This window comes from Dermacentor andersoni, chromosome 8, assembly GCF_023375885.2.
Source record: "Dermacentor andersoni chromosome 8, qqDerAnde1_hic_scaffold, whole genome shotgun sequence".
Taxonomy (NCBI): Eukaryota; Metazoa; Arthropoda; class Arachnida; order Ixodida; family Ixodidae; genus Dermacentor; species Dermacentor andersoni.
Genome location: NC_092821.1, coordinates 98382178 through 98396953, shown reverse-complemented (window position 1 = coordinate 98396953; position 14776 = coordinate 98382178). Strand labels below are relative to the sequence as shown.

General features: G+C 46.3%; 1 protein-coding gene across 11 annotated transcripts in view; it reads right to left on the bottom strand.

The window, feature by feature from the left end:
- LOC126528887 (uncharacterized) overlaps positions 1 to 14776 on the bottom strand; it is a 160932-nt gene that overhangs the window by 119240 nt on the left and 26916 nt on the right. For 10 of the 11 annotated variants that reach the window (XM_055069753.2, XM_072289826.1, XM_072289831.1 and 7 more), the window contains 6 exons: positions 10906 to 11001; positions 9502 to 9597; positions 5395 to 5490; positions 3528 to 3623; positions 3303 to 3398; positions 854 to 949 (listed from right to left, as the gene is read on the bottom strand). In XM_055069753.2, the coding sequence (XP_054925728.2) occupies positions 854 to 949; positions 3303 to 3398; positions 3528 to 3623; positions 5395 to 5490; positions 9502 to 9597; positions 10906 to 11001 (576 nt within the window). Of the gene's footprint in view, positions 1 to 853; positions 950 to 3302; positions 3399 to 3527; positions 3624 to 5394; positions 5491 to 7777; positions 7873 to 9501; positions 9598 to 10905; positions 11002 to 14776 lie in introns of those variants that run through there. The other variant, XM_072289830.1, reaches the window with a different exon arrangement.

Genomic DNA, 14776 nt, shown 5'->3' with positions numbered 1-14776 from the left:
TCATTGGTAGTGATATTTTTTCAGTGAAAAAAGCTTGAGCATGAACCTGAGTAATTTCTGAACCCGCAAAAAAAAAAACGAAAAATTCGCATATAAGACGCACCCTTGTATAGGACGCACCAGCAAGATTTTTGGAAAAAAACCGCGTCTTATACACCGGAAAATACGGTAACGTTATTATCATTAAAAAAGAGCCCGTCGGATCTTATTATTCTAGCTCGCTCCTATATAAAATGTTGGGGCCAGACTATATATTTAGTAAATGCATCACCACAAGAAATGCTTATTACACCGAGACACTGTGAACACGCCACTCTTATTCTAAAAAGAAAAACAGAAAGAAGGAAACAGGAAAAAATTACAGGGTCTCTTAAGATCTCTCTGAAGAGGTGAACGGTGAAAGCTTACTCTTCCTCTCATCATTCGCCTCTATTTGCCTCTTCTCTTTCTCTTCTTTCTTTTAGTCATTACTGCTCACTACTAAGCATCTTCAGTCATTTCTGATCATTTGTGGTCATTACAAGCCGTCGTTAGACATATTGATCATTTCGGAGTCATTAGTAGTCATTACAAGTAATTAGTAGTCATTACAAATCATTAGTAGTCATTATTAGACATTAATAGTCATTATTAACTTCTACCAATCTCTAGTTCACTAACTGTCACTATCGATCATTTTTTTATTCTTTAATCTGTCTATAATCTGTCCTCAGATGGCGTGATGACGCTTCGGCGTACAATCCGGCGGTCAGGTGTGCTGACACAAACTTCACCATGAGCCTAAAAAGCCTTTCGCCTTAAAAAAGAGAGCGTGACTATCACTTTGTCGTGAAGTTCACCGGCAGCATCTTACCAGAACAAATAGCGCCTCCACCGATAAAGTCGCACCCCTTTCCCATTTTCGCGCACCTTTCCGTCTCGGAGGCGTCACACTTTGTCCGTGCAGGACCTGGTGAAGGAGAGAGACGGAAGAGGGGAAAAAATTGCAATGCCTATAGTGTAGGGTATACTCAGCATAGGTGGCTTAGAGAGAGGAAGTTGGTTTTTGTTCAGAATGTGACTGGTGCTCTGAATAAAAAAAACATGTTAACCTGTTATTGGCCGGCTTTCAACGTGTTATTAATAATTTAATCTCATTTAATCACTTTGTTCATAGGCGTGCATGACACGCGTTTACGACAAAACTGCGCACTCGTTATTAGCTGGTTCACCAGGATGATCAGACTGATGTCACGGACTAAGGACGTATACCCTTTCAAAAGGAATGCAAATACGCGGTGTGGGTCGTCGTAAAATAACTCAACGCAAGTGGTGTATTTCACTAATATATATATATATATATATATATATAATAATTTCGCTTTGTAAAGTACACTCCATGCATAAAATGTTTTTGCAGTCTGAATATAAATCGGCAATAAGTCATACAGTAACGTCAGAAAAACTTGTGGGCATCATTGATTAATTGATTACAAGGTCATGTGGAGCAAAAAACTACTATAGTAGTTTTGAAGCTTGTATTTCGTTCGCAACAGCAGTCCCGTAAATCAAGTGCACAAGCCTACCCCCTCCCCAAAAAAGAGAGCCCGGAAAGTTGCAGGGGAGCTCCTACAAGGCGACTCTGCAGAATCAACAATCCAAATCTGCTTATGTTAATGAAAGCGGCTATTGTATGCACGCTGAATTTGACTGTAGGGCTGAGATATTGATAATTTGCAGGGGATATTCCGAGGGACAGCTTCTGTGCACTGTTAAGAACGGCCTGCTGATGTAAGTTTTGACAGCCAGGTGCGAGAGCGGCGTCGGCTTTTCCTGGAAAGCCACCGCCATTCTCTAGCCAAACGGCGCCACAAAGTCTACTGTGTGCGGAGGACAATACGCCGCGTCCTCGACTCTCCGTCGCGGGATTGCCGAGATGAGTTCGACGAACCAGTCTTTGTAACTGAACCCGCCACCGCCGACCCGGTCTGCCGTGAGCAAGGGAGTTCCCGAGGGAAGGTATTTGGAGGCCCCTTCCCAGGCACCATTCCTGACATAAGCCCCCAGCTCTGCGAAAACCGTCTGACCTCAGTGGGGTCCGTGAAACCGGCGCGGAAGTGTGTTCTGCACCGTGAAACCGGTGCGGAAGCCCTCCCCCTCAAAGGCGGCTCGTCTATGTTTACTGGTCGAACGGTTCCCTCACCTAGGGATCGAGGGAGGACCGAGTGTTTATAAACCGCTGTTGTGCGGCTGCTCAGTGTACTTTTCTCTCGCAGTCATGCTAGACTGATGAACTGCAACGTCCTGATGTAGATACTGTAAATAAACCCATATTCCTCGTTCTCGATGAGAAGCAGTTCTTCCCTTCAACAACGTTCTCAGCGTGGATAAGTTGGATGACTGCATGGGCCAGCTACCATCTAATTTATGCCCGACTCCAATCTTGACAACTGGGTACGAGCGGCGGGATTGACCTCCCAATTCTCACAGCATATTGATTTTACCCCGTACAGCTTACAGCGGTCAGCTAAAGAGATGTCATCTATTTGTGCATCAGCCTGGAACGAGCTGTTACCTAATAAGTAATAATTTCCCCTGACCAGGACGAATTCTTCAACTATGAGGCTTTTCTTTCGAGGAACCCGTATGGGTTTCCTTTGTAGCAATTGCTACGAACGGGTGGATGTCTGATTTTCCCTTTATTCATTACTTCTCTCCACCTTGCGGGTTTCCGCAGAACTACTACGTCATACAAACAATGCTATACGAAAGTCGGTGAGCCTGCGAAGCTTGTAAATTAGCCCGAGCGACAAGTAGAGACGATGAGGGCAAATATGGTTACTGTAAAAAACAAAACGAAAAAACAAACCGTACATCTCACAATGCGAAAGGTTAAAGAACCTTCCCTGCTAAGGCCGCAAGTGTTTGAAATGCGTAGCCAGCTATAAACACGCGCACTTCTGACGGCGAGCAAGAACTAGGCGATATTTGCATTGAGCCTGCATGTTCGGCAGGAATGGAAAATTCGACGACATCGGCTTCTCCAATTAGGCACCGTGGTTTTAGGCAAGATTAGTATATCCGCTTCCTGGTAGAAAGATCCATATTCGCGTAATCTTATTACATATCGCGCATTTTTGTATGTGGTTAGACAATAAAGCTCAACAGCCCTGCAGTTACTATAGTGAATTACGGTGGAAAAGACCACGAGGATAGCATAATACACGCGCGCTCACAGGTGAAGCAAAATATGAAACGCGGGAATCTTTAACAAGAGGAATTTTTTTTGTCACAACTCGGCTTCAACAAGTGCAGCTCCTTACCGTAACACAAAGAGGCCCCGGCTACAAACTGGCATCCTTTGCCGACGGTTTCACACCGTTGCTTTTCCTCTTGATTGCAATCTGTGCGATTTGGATCTACCAGAGAATTATTAAAAAAATGCAGTTGCATCAAAAACAAGAATATACACAGTTTCGCAGGTCGCACGCAATGGTTTGCCAGTGGCAAACATCGTTCATCACAGCTCATCGGGGATATCGACTTACCGATGCAAAATGCTGCGTTCGCAGTGAACTCGCAGTCTTCCTTGCTTAATTTGCACATGTCGGTCTCTTCCTCATTACACTCCGTGCGCGTTTTGTCTGCGAAAAGAAAACAACTATGTGAAAAAATTGAACACATAACTGGTGACGTCATGTTTGTGGAACTAAGGACTAAGTGCCGCTGATTCATGTCGCATAAGCTAGAAATTCGTATGAAGGAAGGCCTGTCATTCGCGGAACGCAAAACGCAAATTTCAAATCTTTTCACTTTTATCGGGCCATTGTATATGCAATTGTTTGCGAGGTTATAGCTCTGTCTTTTTGATGTCGTATACGACATATTTATTGGTGATATGAACGCACAACTAAAATGTATCTGCTTCTGATTTGCTTTGCTTGTCAGGCGTATGTTTAACCAGATAATTTAGCGTTTAATTCTGCTGCCGCGCTTTACATGCTGTAATTTTAAGAAATCAATAATATGAAGACCATCCCGCTGATAGACGATTCACTTTTATTGTCGCTGGAACGGTGTCTGCTGTACTTCGACGTCTATATATATATATATATATATATATATATATATATATATATATATATATATAATGTACGAGAAGATTGGGGATTAACCGAGGGGTCCGATTTTTAATAATCATATCATAAGAAGCCAACAAACAATCACACTAAGGACAAAACAGGGGAAATTACTTGCACTAATTAATATAAATGATAAATTAATGGAAATAAAAGTGGATGAAAAAGCAACTTCCCACAGGTGGGGAACGATCCCACGTCCTCGCATAGCGCTTGCTATGCTCTACCTGTTGAGCTACCCGTGGGGCCGTTTCCCCATCCACTTTCTTAGGTGTTTATATGTTACTGCTAGAACTAACCCTGTGAGTGTTAGCCAGCGTCACCACTCACAAAACTTGGCGGCGGATGTGGAACATCCTTTTTTTCCGCAGGCATCGCGAGTACGTGATCTTTTTGGTTGGACCACGTAAACCACTGGTAGACCACGTATTCGAGATAGATCACGCACTCGTGACGCCTGTGGAAGAAAGGATGTTCCATATCCGCTGCCATGGTTTGTGAGTGGTGGCGCTAGCTAACACTACCAGGGTTAGTTCTAGTGGTAAACCATAAATACCCAAGAAAGTGGGTGGGGAGACAGCGCCGCGGTAGCTCGATTGGTAGAGCATCGCACGCGTAATGCGACGACGTGGGATCGTTCCCCACCTGTGGCAAGCTTTTTCATCTACTTTCATTTACAGTAATTTATCATTTCATTAATTCAGTTAGTAAGTACAAGTAATTTCCCTTGCGTTGTCCTTGGTGTCATTGTTTATCTTCGTATGTTTCTTTTTCGGGTGACCGCTTTTCACCTCCTAACAAATGTTATCGCACAGCGTAGGACGCGCCTGAACGTATCGGAAGTTTCTCGAATGTTATCGATACTTCTATCCGCTGTGTGTTGCCACCGAACCTAGTGTAATCTGATGTCATGTGCCCGAGACACGAATAGTGCAGAACTTTCTGGAAGGCACGCGGGCATCACCGATTAATGTGGAGCTTTCGATGACTCGTGTATAAAAGCGGACGCACTAGACCGTCAGGTCAGATTTCGACGACCGCCGATTGTGTTCGCCGCCCTTGCTGTGTTATGAGTGCAATTCGCTTTTCTGGGAACAAGTTAGAGAGAGAGAGAGAGACTTGACAGGGCGACATGGTCTAGTCGGGTACCGTGTTTGCTTTTACCAATGCCGTCTAACCCACTTCCGGTAAATTTAAAAGAATAAAAATAAGTTCAGTAAGTGCACGAGTTAACGAAGCCCGATCACGCATCGCACTACACAGCGCGTGCACTTACCAATGCACAGGGCTGCACCGAGCGAGAAATCACAGTCCATTCCCATTTCCCGGCAAATGGCCTCCTCCTCTTCGTTACATTTTGTGCGTCTCCCGGCTGTGGAGGAGAAAAGAACGAAACCAATGAAATCTTCTAAGGCGTGAAAACATCGGGGAAGTTGGCCCATTCACTCGCACGTCGGGAAAGAAAGAAGACGATTAATAATACACATTCAACAGGGGCTTTTGAATTTGTCTGAAGCGGGTAAGTAAATGTTATAAAATAAAAAGCGATTCGGGCAATTCTATTTACTGTTAATCTACGCAACGTGTAATCTCGTACAATCTTGGTATTCATCTGTCCCCCCCCTCCCCTGCAACGTTTACGAGCTGTGCCAAAATGGAAACAGCATGCTCGCGCGAATGGACGCTGTGGAACGCCGACGTTGTGACATCACGAGGACGAAGGTTATGTGTCTGACATTTGTGGCGGAAAGAATGGCAAGGTGAAAGGTGCATGGTAGAGAGAGAGAGAGAAGCGACAGACGTGACCTGAAAGATAGTGGCCAGCTTGAATTAATTAATATTGGCGCCCACTTGATTCCTGCCACCTTGACCTAATGGCGAATGGAGCATGCGCTGTTTTCGACGAGGCAGCAGCAGTCGCAGTCAGCAGAGTCCCGGAGAGTTTGCAGAGGGTGAACTTAACAGAAGGAAAAAAGAGCAGAGAAAGAACACAAGGCGGAGAACAGATGAGGAATGTGTCGAGTTTCCCGCATTCCTCGGTTCTCTGTGTCGTATTTTTGCCCATTCTTCAAGACACAGAAAACTCAGCGCCACGCAGAGGTGTTAGCAAAGAGACAGACGAGGTCTGTTAGAAAAGTATCCGACCTTTGGCCGAAGAAAAAAAGAACTGGCATAACTGGAGCGTTAAAAACCTAATCACCCTCAAAGTAGTCTCCTTCGGACTCCACACACTTCTCACAGTGGTGCTGTCATTGGTGGAAGCATTCTGGGAAGGCCTCTTTCGGAATGGAGTTTAGCTCAGCTGTCGTTGCAGCCATAATGTCCTCTGTTGTCTGAAATCGCGGTCTTTTTAATGGCCTCTTGATTTTGGGAAACATCCAGGAGTCGCAGGGAGCCATATCAGGAGAGTAAGGAGCCTGCTGAACTACAGGAGTCGGGTTTTTCGCCAAAAAGTATGAATCAAGTGCGAGGAATGTGCAGGAGCATTGTCGTGATGGATGTGCCAATTTCCTGTTGACCAAAACACTGATCTCTTATGCCGCACAGCATCACTTAGGCGACGGAGGACATCTCTGAAGTGGTGTAGCAACGGGGGGGGAGGCGTGGGCCCTGGATGCAAAGAGCCAATGTGGGGGGCGGGGGTGTCATATACGTCTGAAGACACCCGGAAATTGTCGATATCCTCACCTTCCTCGAGTACACCCGGGGGCGGGGGTGACAGAAGACCTATGGGCCCCGGGTGCCAGACGACCTAGCTACGCCACTGCATCCCTGTAGTACTATTCGGTGATTGTTTGACCCTGTGGTGCGTACTCGTGGTGTACCACACCGCGGGAGTCAAAGAAAGCAGTCAGCATCACTTTGACGTTGCTGTGCACTTGGCGGGCCTCCTTTGGTCTTGCTTACATGGAATGCTTTCACTGTGACGACTGGGATTTGCTTTCCGTGTCCTACCCATACACCCAAGACTCGTCACCAGTGATTATGGTGTTCATGAAGTCGGGGTCACTGTGTGTGAAATCCAGCATGTCCTGTGAGACTTCAACACGAAGTTCCTTTTGTTCCACCGTGAGCAGCTTCGGCACTAATTTCACCGCAACTCTTCATGGCGAAATCTTCGATCATAATGGAATGTGCAGAAAAAGTACTGATGCCCACTTCTGCAATTTCTCGGATAGTCACACGACGGTCTCGCATCACCAAAGTGTTCGCTACAGCAATGACCTGGTCATTTCGGCATGTTGGAGCGTGGCTCGCCCTCCACCGATGCGCGGCCGTCTTTAAACCAGTTGTACCACTCCTTAATCTGTGTGCTGCTCATAGCATCGTCACCGAAAGCCGTCTGAATCTTCCGAATGGTTTCCACTTGGCTGTCGCCCAGTTGCTGGCAAAATGTGATGCAGTAGCACTGCTCCAGTTGCTCCGCCATTTTCCTTGCAATAAAGAAACCGACGAGAGCACTGCGCACTACCTCACTCAAACGCGGCGTCCCAGCGACTCATGCTATGGGCAAGCGGGAAAAAATTCGCCCACGCGCACGAAAGTTCAAGGTCGGCTGATGGAAGCGCGCTTGTTTATATCCATCAGGTGTTCGCAAAACATAAGGTCGGATACTTTTCTAACAGACCTCGTATGTGCATGAAAAAAGGAGAACTTACTCTTTGCTTGGACATCATGGGGTACCGAAATATAGCCCCTTGAGCCACAATTTATGACTGGGTGTTCATTGAGGCCACATGGTTTAAACATCTTTCTGTAAAAACACGGCGGAAACTTGGGAGGTAAAAAATTGGTTTTGTTGCGCGAATATTTACATCACATTAGGCTAGTCTTCATAATTGCAAAAATTAAATTGATTAGGCATGTTCATCTGCTATCAATAATACGTTTTGGTTAAAAGGTAAAAAACCCGGGGCACTTCGCCGACCAAATAAAGACTTAAAAGAAAACAAGACGTTTCGGCTCCCACACGGGAGCCTTGTTCACAGGTAAAAATCCACAGGTACCTGTGAACAAGGCTCCCGTGTGGGAGCCGAAACGTCTTGTTTTCTTTTGGGTCTTTATTTGGTCGGCGAAGTGCCCCGGGTTTTTTACCTTTTAACCATGTTTCATCCCGACCAGACGGGCTTCCGTCAAACACTGAACTTCAATAATACGTTTTGTTAGGAAAACAGCTGAAATGTCTGACGCAAGTAGATCCGTTGGTCAAGTTAAGAGCCGTCGCTGCAAGAAACAACATTAATTAGGAGCCAGTTATCAAGAAGAACACGTCGAACTTCTCGTAAAATCTGACAGTTCGCATTTTAAGATACCGTTGTTTTGTATTAATCTCCGTAATAGAGTGACATAATGTAGTTTGTATTGCGAGAGCAATTAGAGGGACACTACAAGCGGATTTCTGCCGTAGCCATCGGCATTTGCGTAGCCGCGAAGTTCTGTACAAAGCGCAAGTGCGGTAAGGTCGTGGCCCCACGCCGTATGCTGTAGGTGCAAAAAAAAAGCATGCAAGACTGAGGTGCGAAGGATGGGGGCTTCGTGCGGTGGCGTCTTCTCGCGCGCGCAAAGACAGAAGAGGGAAGACGTATGCGTGCTAGGGCGGAGGGGAAGGGCAGAGCATACGTCTCCAATAAAACAGGTTGTGGGGCTAGTTAGTGCATAGCTTTCAAAAAATGAAGTGCCAACGGTAACGGCACACAAAGAAGGAACAAAGGACAGGAGCGCCTTGTCTTGTATTTTGTTCCTTCTTTGTGTGCCGTTGCCGTTGGCGCTTCATTTTTTGAAATACGTCTCCACTTCTACTCCGGCCGTAGCTGTGCATGGCGCGGCGGCGCGCGTCCCATCTTTGAGACAACCTGCGACGGGTTCGAAGGCTAAATTACCGGAGAAAGCTGATGACTTCGTGTGCGCTGTGCTCTGGCACGCCTGGTTCGCATTGAAGCGAGAGGCAGTACGAAGGGCAATTCGCTCGCCGCTGCCGCCGCTCCATCACGTCAGCGTTCTGACAGCGCGTGTCCGCGGTCATCGAGTGAGATGTCTTCATGTCTGCCTGTGCGTGCGGGATACCATGCTTGCTAGTTCAACTACAAATTGAACGTTTACGGTAGTTCGTACGCGGATAGAACCTCTCAGCTTACTGTGTATAGCTTTCTAATAATTTGCAATCGCGATCAACACCACCTTTCTGGCGGTAGTGCGTTTTTTTGGTTAGCCGAGGGTAGAAGTTGCATTCAGGGCTTTGTTCAAGATTTTTTGTTGCCATCACTAGTCGCAATATTCAAAAGTAAACTTCATCTCCGTATAGAAACACTTGTCTGAAAGTTGTAGCTTCAGCGCGGAAGGAGTGTAAACAGTCACGTCAGACTGTTCGAGTAGAATTGCTTACAGACGCAGAGGGCGATACCGGCGCTGAAGTCGCAATATTTCCCCCTTTCCTGGCATGCCTTCTTCTCTTCTTCATTGCAGGTGGTGCGCTTGTTATCTGGTACGAGAGAAAAAAGGTGGAAGTCGTGTAGTTCAATACTATGGCCTTGCAAGTTACTAAAAAGACAAACTCAGAGCCTGGCGCTTTTATTCGTTTCATACAGCTTGTACAGCCTGCCGCATGTTTAATAATATCGCGCGAGCGTCGACCGTACCTTTTGCCATCGCCTTATAACGACGAGAAGCAGTGAGATTCGCAAATGTACGTATAAATACAACACTCTACAGTACGAGTGTCGTCTGCGAAGCTCTTCCCCTTAACAGTGCGCACGCCCTGTTTTCGTTGTCCGTGAAGCCCCGTCGCTCATAGACAACCGCTTGCATGGGCTCACAAATCTTCTTAACTATATTTCATATCCTCCGCGAGTTCAGTAATTCGAAACAAAAATGGAAAGCGTATCGTAGATAACTGTTTTGGTCGTATGTTCTGCTTCGCGCAGATTCTTTGCAAAGAGTACCGGTGCAGCTAACCCTGGCAGGGCATGTGTCCTCCGAAGCGAACAGCGTAGAAGACGAAGGCCGCACTGGAGTATGCTTTGCTCGCACTATCGCCAATCTCGCCGTTATAAAGTGCAGACATGCACTTTGAAGGCCGTACGCATAGGATCGCCAAAGATGGACCATACTTGCCCACAGTACACAGTCTCTTTTGTTTTTTTTTCTAAAGAAATGCGAACCACTCTTGCGATCAACTTACGTCGCGTGTCGGAAGTGCCCGGTGGCAAGGGGTGTGAAAGGGCGAGGTAGTTTTGGGAGCACTAGATTTCTGGGTGAAGCTAATTTCACAGAAAATCCCTCGAACGCCTCGAAATGAGTCCTCTTTAACTCGCTCCAACTGGGAGATTTGGAGAGGAACTTGCTGCGAAATTAGCTTCGTCCTAGATTTGCTGGCCACTAAGCTGAATGACCAAATATGTACATTTGTAGCCGAAGCTGTACGAAATGCCATGGCGGAGGGCCACCGCTCACATGTGCTGTCCACCACTTCTGACGTCTTTACTCCAAGTTGATTTGTTGAGTTTAGAACCCGTGGCTTTTTTGGAGATCTACGTACTTATTTATTTAAGTATTTGAGGGCTTTATGCAACACAGAGCACAGGGGACACTGGCGCACACGTCAGTAAAGACGTGACAGAATGAATGCAATTTTAGAAATAACAAGAAAATCATCAATCAAATGGAGCAACCAATAGTGGCATACAGCAGAGAACGCCCGTGTGTATCCGGTCTTTCCTTTGCTGCCCCAGTTTCTCATGGAACAAGAAGCTCGCAATTGTAACAGATTCTTCAAAAACTGCTTTCTTACCGATGCACGTGGCCGCATGCGCGGTGAAGTCGCATTCTTTTTGAACGGCCTGGCACGCTTCGTGCTCCTTCTTTTTGCACGTGTTGCGAGTTAGATCTATGAGAGAGACATAGGAAAAGAAGGATAAGGGAAGACTATACGAGGGCAAAATTTAAGTAGACCACATTACAATACTACTGCATGCTGCTGAATGGCAACTTGCCCCTATCTATGCCGTGTGTTAAAAAAACTAGCTTATCTAACACTGGTGCATTCAAGCATGTAGCGCAAAGGTGCATGATGGGACCCACATCTTTCTAACCTTTCTAAAGCTCTTGAGTCTATTCAGAACCGCGCAGCTATAGCTTTATTTTAAAAGCACAGATTTATGGCTCAGTTAAATTTGTTTCTAAAGAACATTTCTGATGCCGCGTATTTTGTGAAAACAATAAAGTGCGGACTTGGTGCAATAAAACAAAATACGTGACTTCGTGCTTGTCAGCGACGGGGTAGGATAAGGATAATTGACGAGTCCTAAGGTGGCAAGGTAAGTACAGAAAATACGGAAAAGCTGGACTTGGTGCGATGACATGAAACGCGATGTGAGGAATAACTTTTGTCGTATTACTGTGCAATACGTATGACCCAGAGCTCGTCGAGCAACAAAAAAGCGCCGCAAGCTAACAAGTCGCGAATGCGTTGCGGACAGTCTACGTTCATAAACGTCATTGTCTTCCAAGTTAGCTACGGTCGATAGTGTTCCTGGTGTATGCCCGCCAATGTCCTACTAAAGCTCAAGTGTCTGGTACACTGTTCGTCATGACACGCCCACAATATACGGTAGTATTTTGCGCTCATACAATATGACTCACAGCCAATAAGTGTTCTCTCTCTCTGCTAAAACTTCTAGTAAAATATTTATGGCAGAAGCTATCTACTTCCTGATGACTGTCGACGTTAATGCGATTAGCATTGAAATAATATAGTGACACACGTTATTGCCGCCTCAAAGACGCGTCTTGTATGAGGCGTGTATGCAACACGGTTCCTTGACGCTTTGATGATGGTGATTTAGTGGCATCACCTTTGAACCAGGGGGTGACAAATAGTCACCCCCCCACCAATGCAACTGCGCCATTGTAAAATCAACTACTTGCACGAGTTAATCAAATATGTTGTACAAGCTTGTATTTCTAGCAATTTGGTATACTCCTCCTGAAGCTTTTTTTTCTTCCTCAAAACATATTGGTGTACCTTGTACCGCTAGCTAAGCTTGTGACGGATCCGGTCTTATTAATCTCTTCGCTGCTTTTTTTCACTAATACTGTAACTGTCTCCTGCTTATCTCGACTGCTGACCGGTTGATGCTTCCATTCAGTTTACATCCAAGCGCTTCTCGAACGTGTTCGTTATCTACGGGTCTCAGTGGGTGAATACGTTCGCATTACATTAGGATGTGCTGAGTGGTCTCTGGATTTTTGCTGCAGTGGACGCATGTCTCATCTTGTTAAGAATATTTGCTCCTATATATTTTTGTTTGTCCTTAAACAACGAGCTAGGACCTCAACTAGAAGGTATTCATTGCCTTTGTATTATCGTACAGAATTCCCCTTCTAATTCCTCCTTATTCTTGTGAGTCTCGGTGGTCTTGTTTGTTCCCATTTCCTGCATCCACTTCACTGTCTCTGTTCCTCTCGCTATATTTTTGATGACTCCTGGTTGTCTATTTACACTGTCAATTACTGTGTATTTATTGCCAACCTGGGTGCGAAACAGCGGGTAAATTCCCATTCGCTGCTACGCCACCTCACGAGCGCGCCTCGACAAAGCAGAATGGGTGACAGGGTTCATCTGCTGCCACCACGAAACCAGACAGAATGGGCTGCTGTTATCCCGTCACTATAGTGTTATGGCAATAGTATTGGGCTCTTAACAATAGTCTGTTCCTTTTTGACATCGTGGCATCTCGCACAGAGCCACAGCGCCAGGCCTGTAACGAGGCGGTTTCCTGACCCCACCACTGGCAGGACATGGACACCAATGCTTGCGACGTGGATTGCCAGTGGTAGACTTGCGGCATGCAGTCTGAGAGCAGGACAGTTTGCGACAGTTGTAAGCAGAGAGCCAAAGCCATGTTGTCGACTCGAATATGGCCATGCAGCCTCCTCGGAGAGATCCGATATGTCCTATATATACGAAATGCTAAATGACGTGGGCAGAATTAGTTCGTTCGCCGCGCGCTTGACAACAGCACTGCTGCGGCATGCGAATGGGGCGCGGGGCTGCTTGTTTAAAATATTGCGTGGGCTTTCTTTTGAACGCTGAAAAGAATCACCCAATGATAACCTGCCGCAAACAATTCACTCTTAAAAAGGCTTGCGCCCTTTGGAGCTTGTCCCAAAACAATAATCGTTATCAGCCTTGCTTAGGTTTCCTTTCTTTAAAATTGCGCCCGCTACTTTCCTGTAGAGAATGCAATGTCATGTTGATAACATGCATGCTATTCTGGACCTGGAAGTACTGGGCCCGCAGTGTTAAAAAAGGAAAGGCGCGCAAGACAGTTGACCATTATCATTGCAAAACAAGATGAGCCTCAAAAGGTGCAAGCTTAGAGCGTCGAAATCGATATCAACACGCGAATATTATCTAAGTGACTGTAGGATAGGACAGGAATAAACTTTAGTTGTCCAATGGTTATTGCTGTTGGTGTCCGGGGCTAGGCTGCCAGGGGTCCATCGCTCGAGGAAAATCTTTTGAGATCCTCGGGCAATGGCCCTGGCCCACCGGATGGCCCGCTCCTGGTCTTCGGGTGCCTCGCTGCGGAGGGCGGCTTGCCGTCTCTCAGTGAGGCGCCCCACTTCAGAGGGTCCTGCTGGTGCCTTCCCCCTTCCTCTTGGTCCTTTTTCCTCATGCTCAGGCTTCGGTTTTTCCTTCCTCAGGCTTCGGTTGATGTCGAAATTCGGTTCACGGACTCGCCGTAGAGGTAAATGTGGTGGAATCCGTGAGTGCAAATGTAATACTCGTTGCCACAATTTCTTCTAAGTATGCGACCTTCGCGCTCTCGTTTAGGTGGTTAAATTCCTGGCTGAAGCTTGTCACCGTTACCCGAGTTTTGCTTCACGTAACTTGACGGTTCACCTTGCGACGCCGACTGCACGATCGAGCAGTTGTTGCACATGTTGGTTGCTTTCGACGGTTCCTTCAATTTCCTTCCTTCAATCTAACTTCCTTCAATCTAGCTGCTTCTGCACCAGCAGAAATCATGATGCTGGCACGAGGCGGCATATTGACCCGGTCTTCAAGTACACTCAAGGCATGCTGATGAGGGTCCTATCCGGTGGTATCGCTATGCCCGTACACATAGTTATTGACTTATACTTTAACATAAAAAACTGCACCATACTGACTCAAGAAGTCCATGCCTAGAATTACGGCCCGTGAGCATTATTGGGGGATAGGAAACGACGCAGGCTAAGTCTGGTTATGAACTGTGACATTTTATATGAAGATTCGAATCGGCGTTTTAGGTGTCCTCTAGCCGTTAGAATTTCGGGAACTTCCCATGCATTCTTTACTTTCTTCAACTCAGCAAATCCACTTATGACGGAGTAGTCAACTCCTGTGTTCATTGAAGCGATAACTGAGTGGCCGCGAAGAAGTACGTCGAGGTTGGTGGTCCGTCCTTTGCCTTGCATTGAAGATAGGCCGTGGTGTCGGATCGCAGTTGTGTCGCGTTTTTTCAGCGATATTACGTCTTGTTGTTAACCCTTTCTGAGGCGGCGTTTTTTTGTATTTGAGCTTCGCTTTGGTAGTAGCATATCGTGTGTACGTCGTCGGAATGGTTCTTGTGGCATTTTAATCGGCAGCGGAGAATTTTCAGCATTTCAACAAA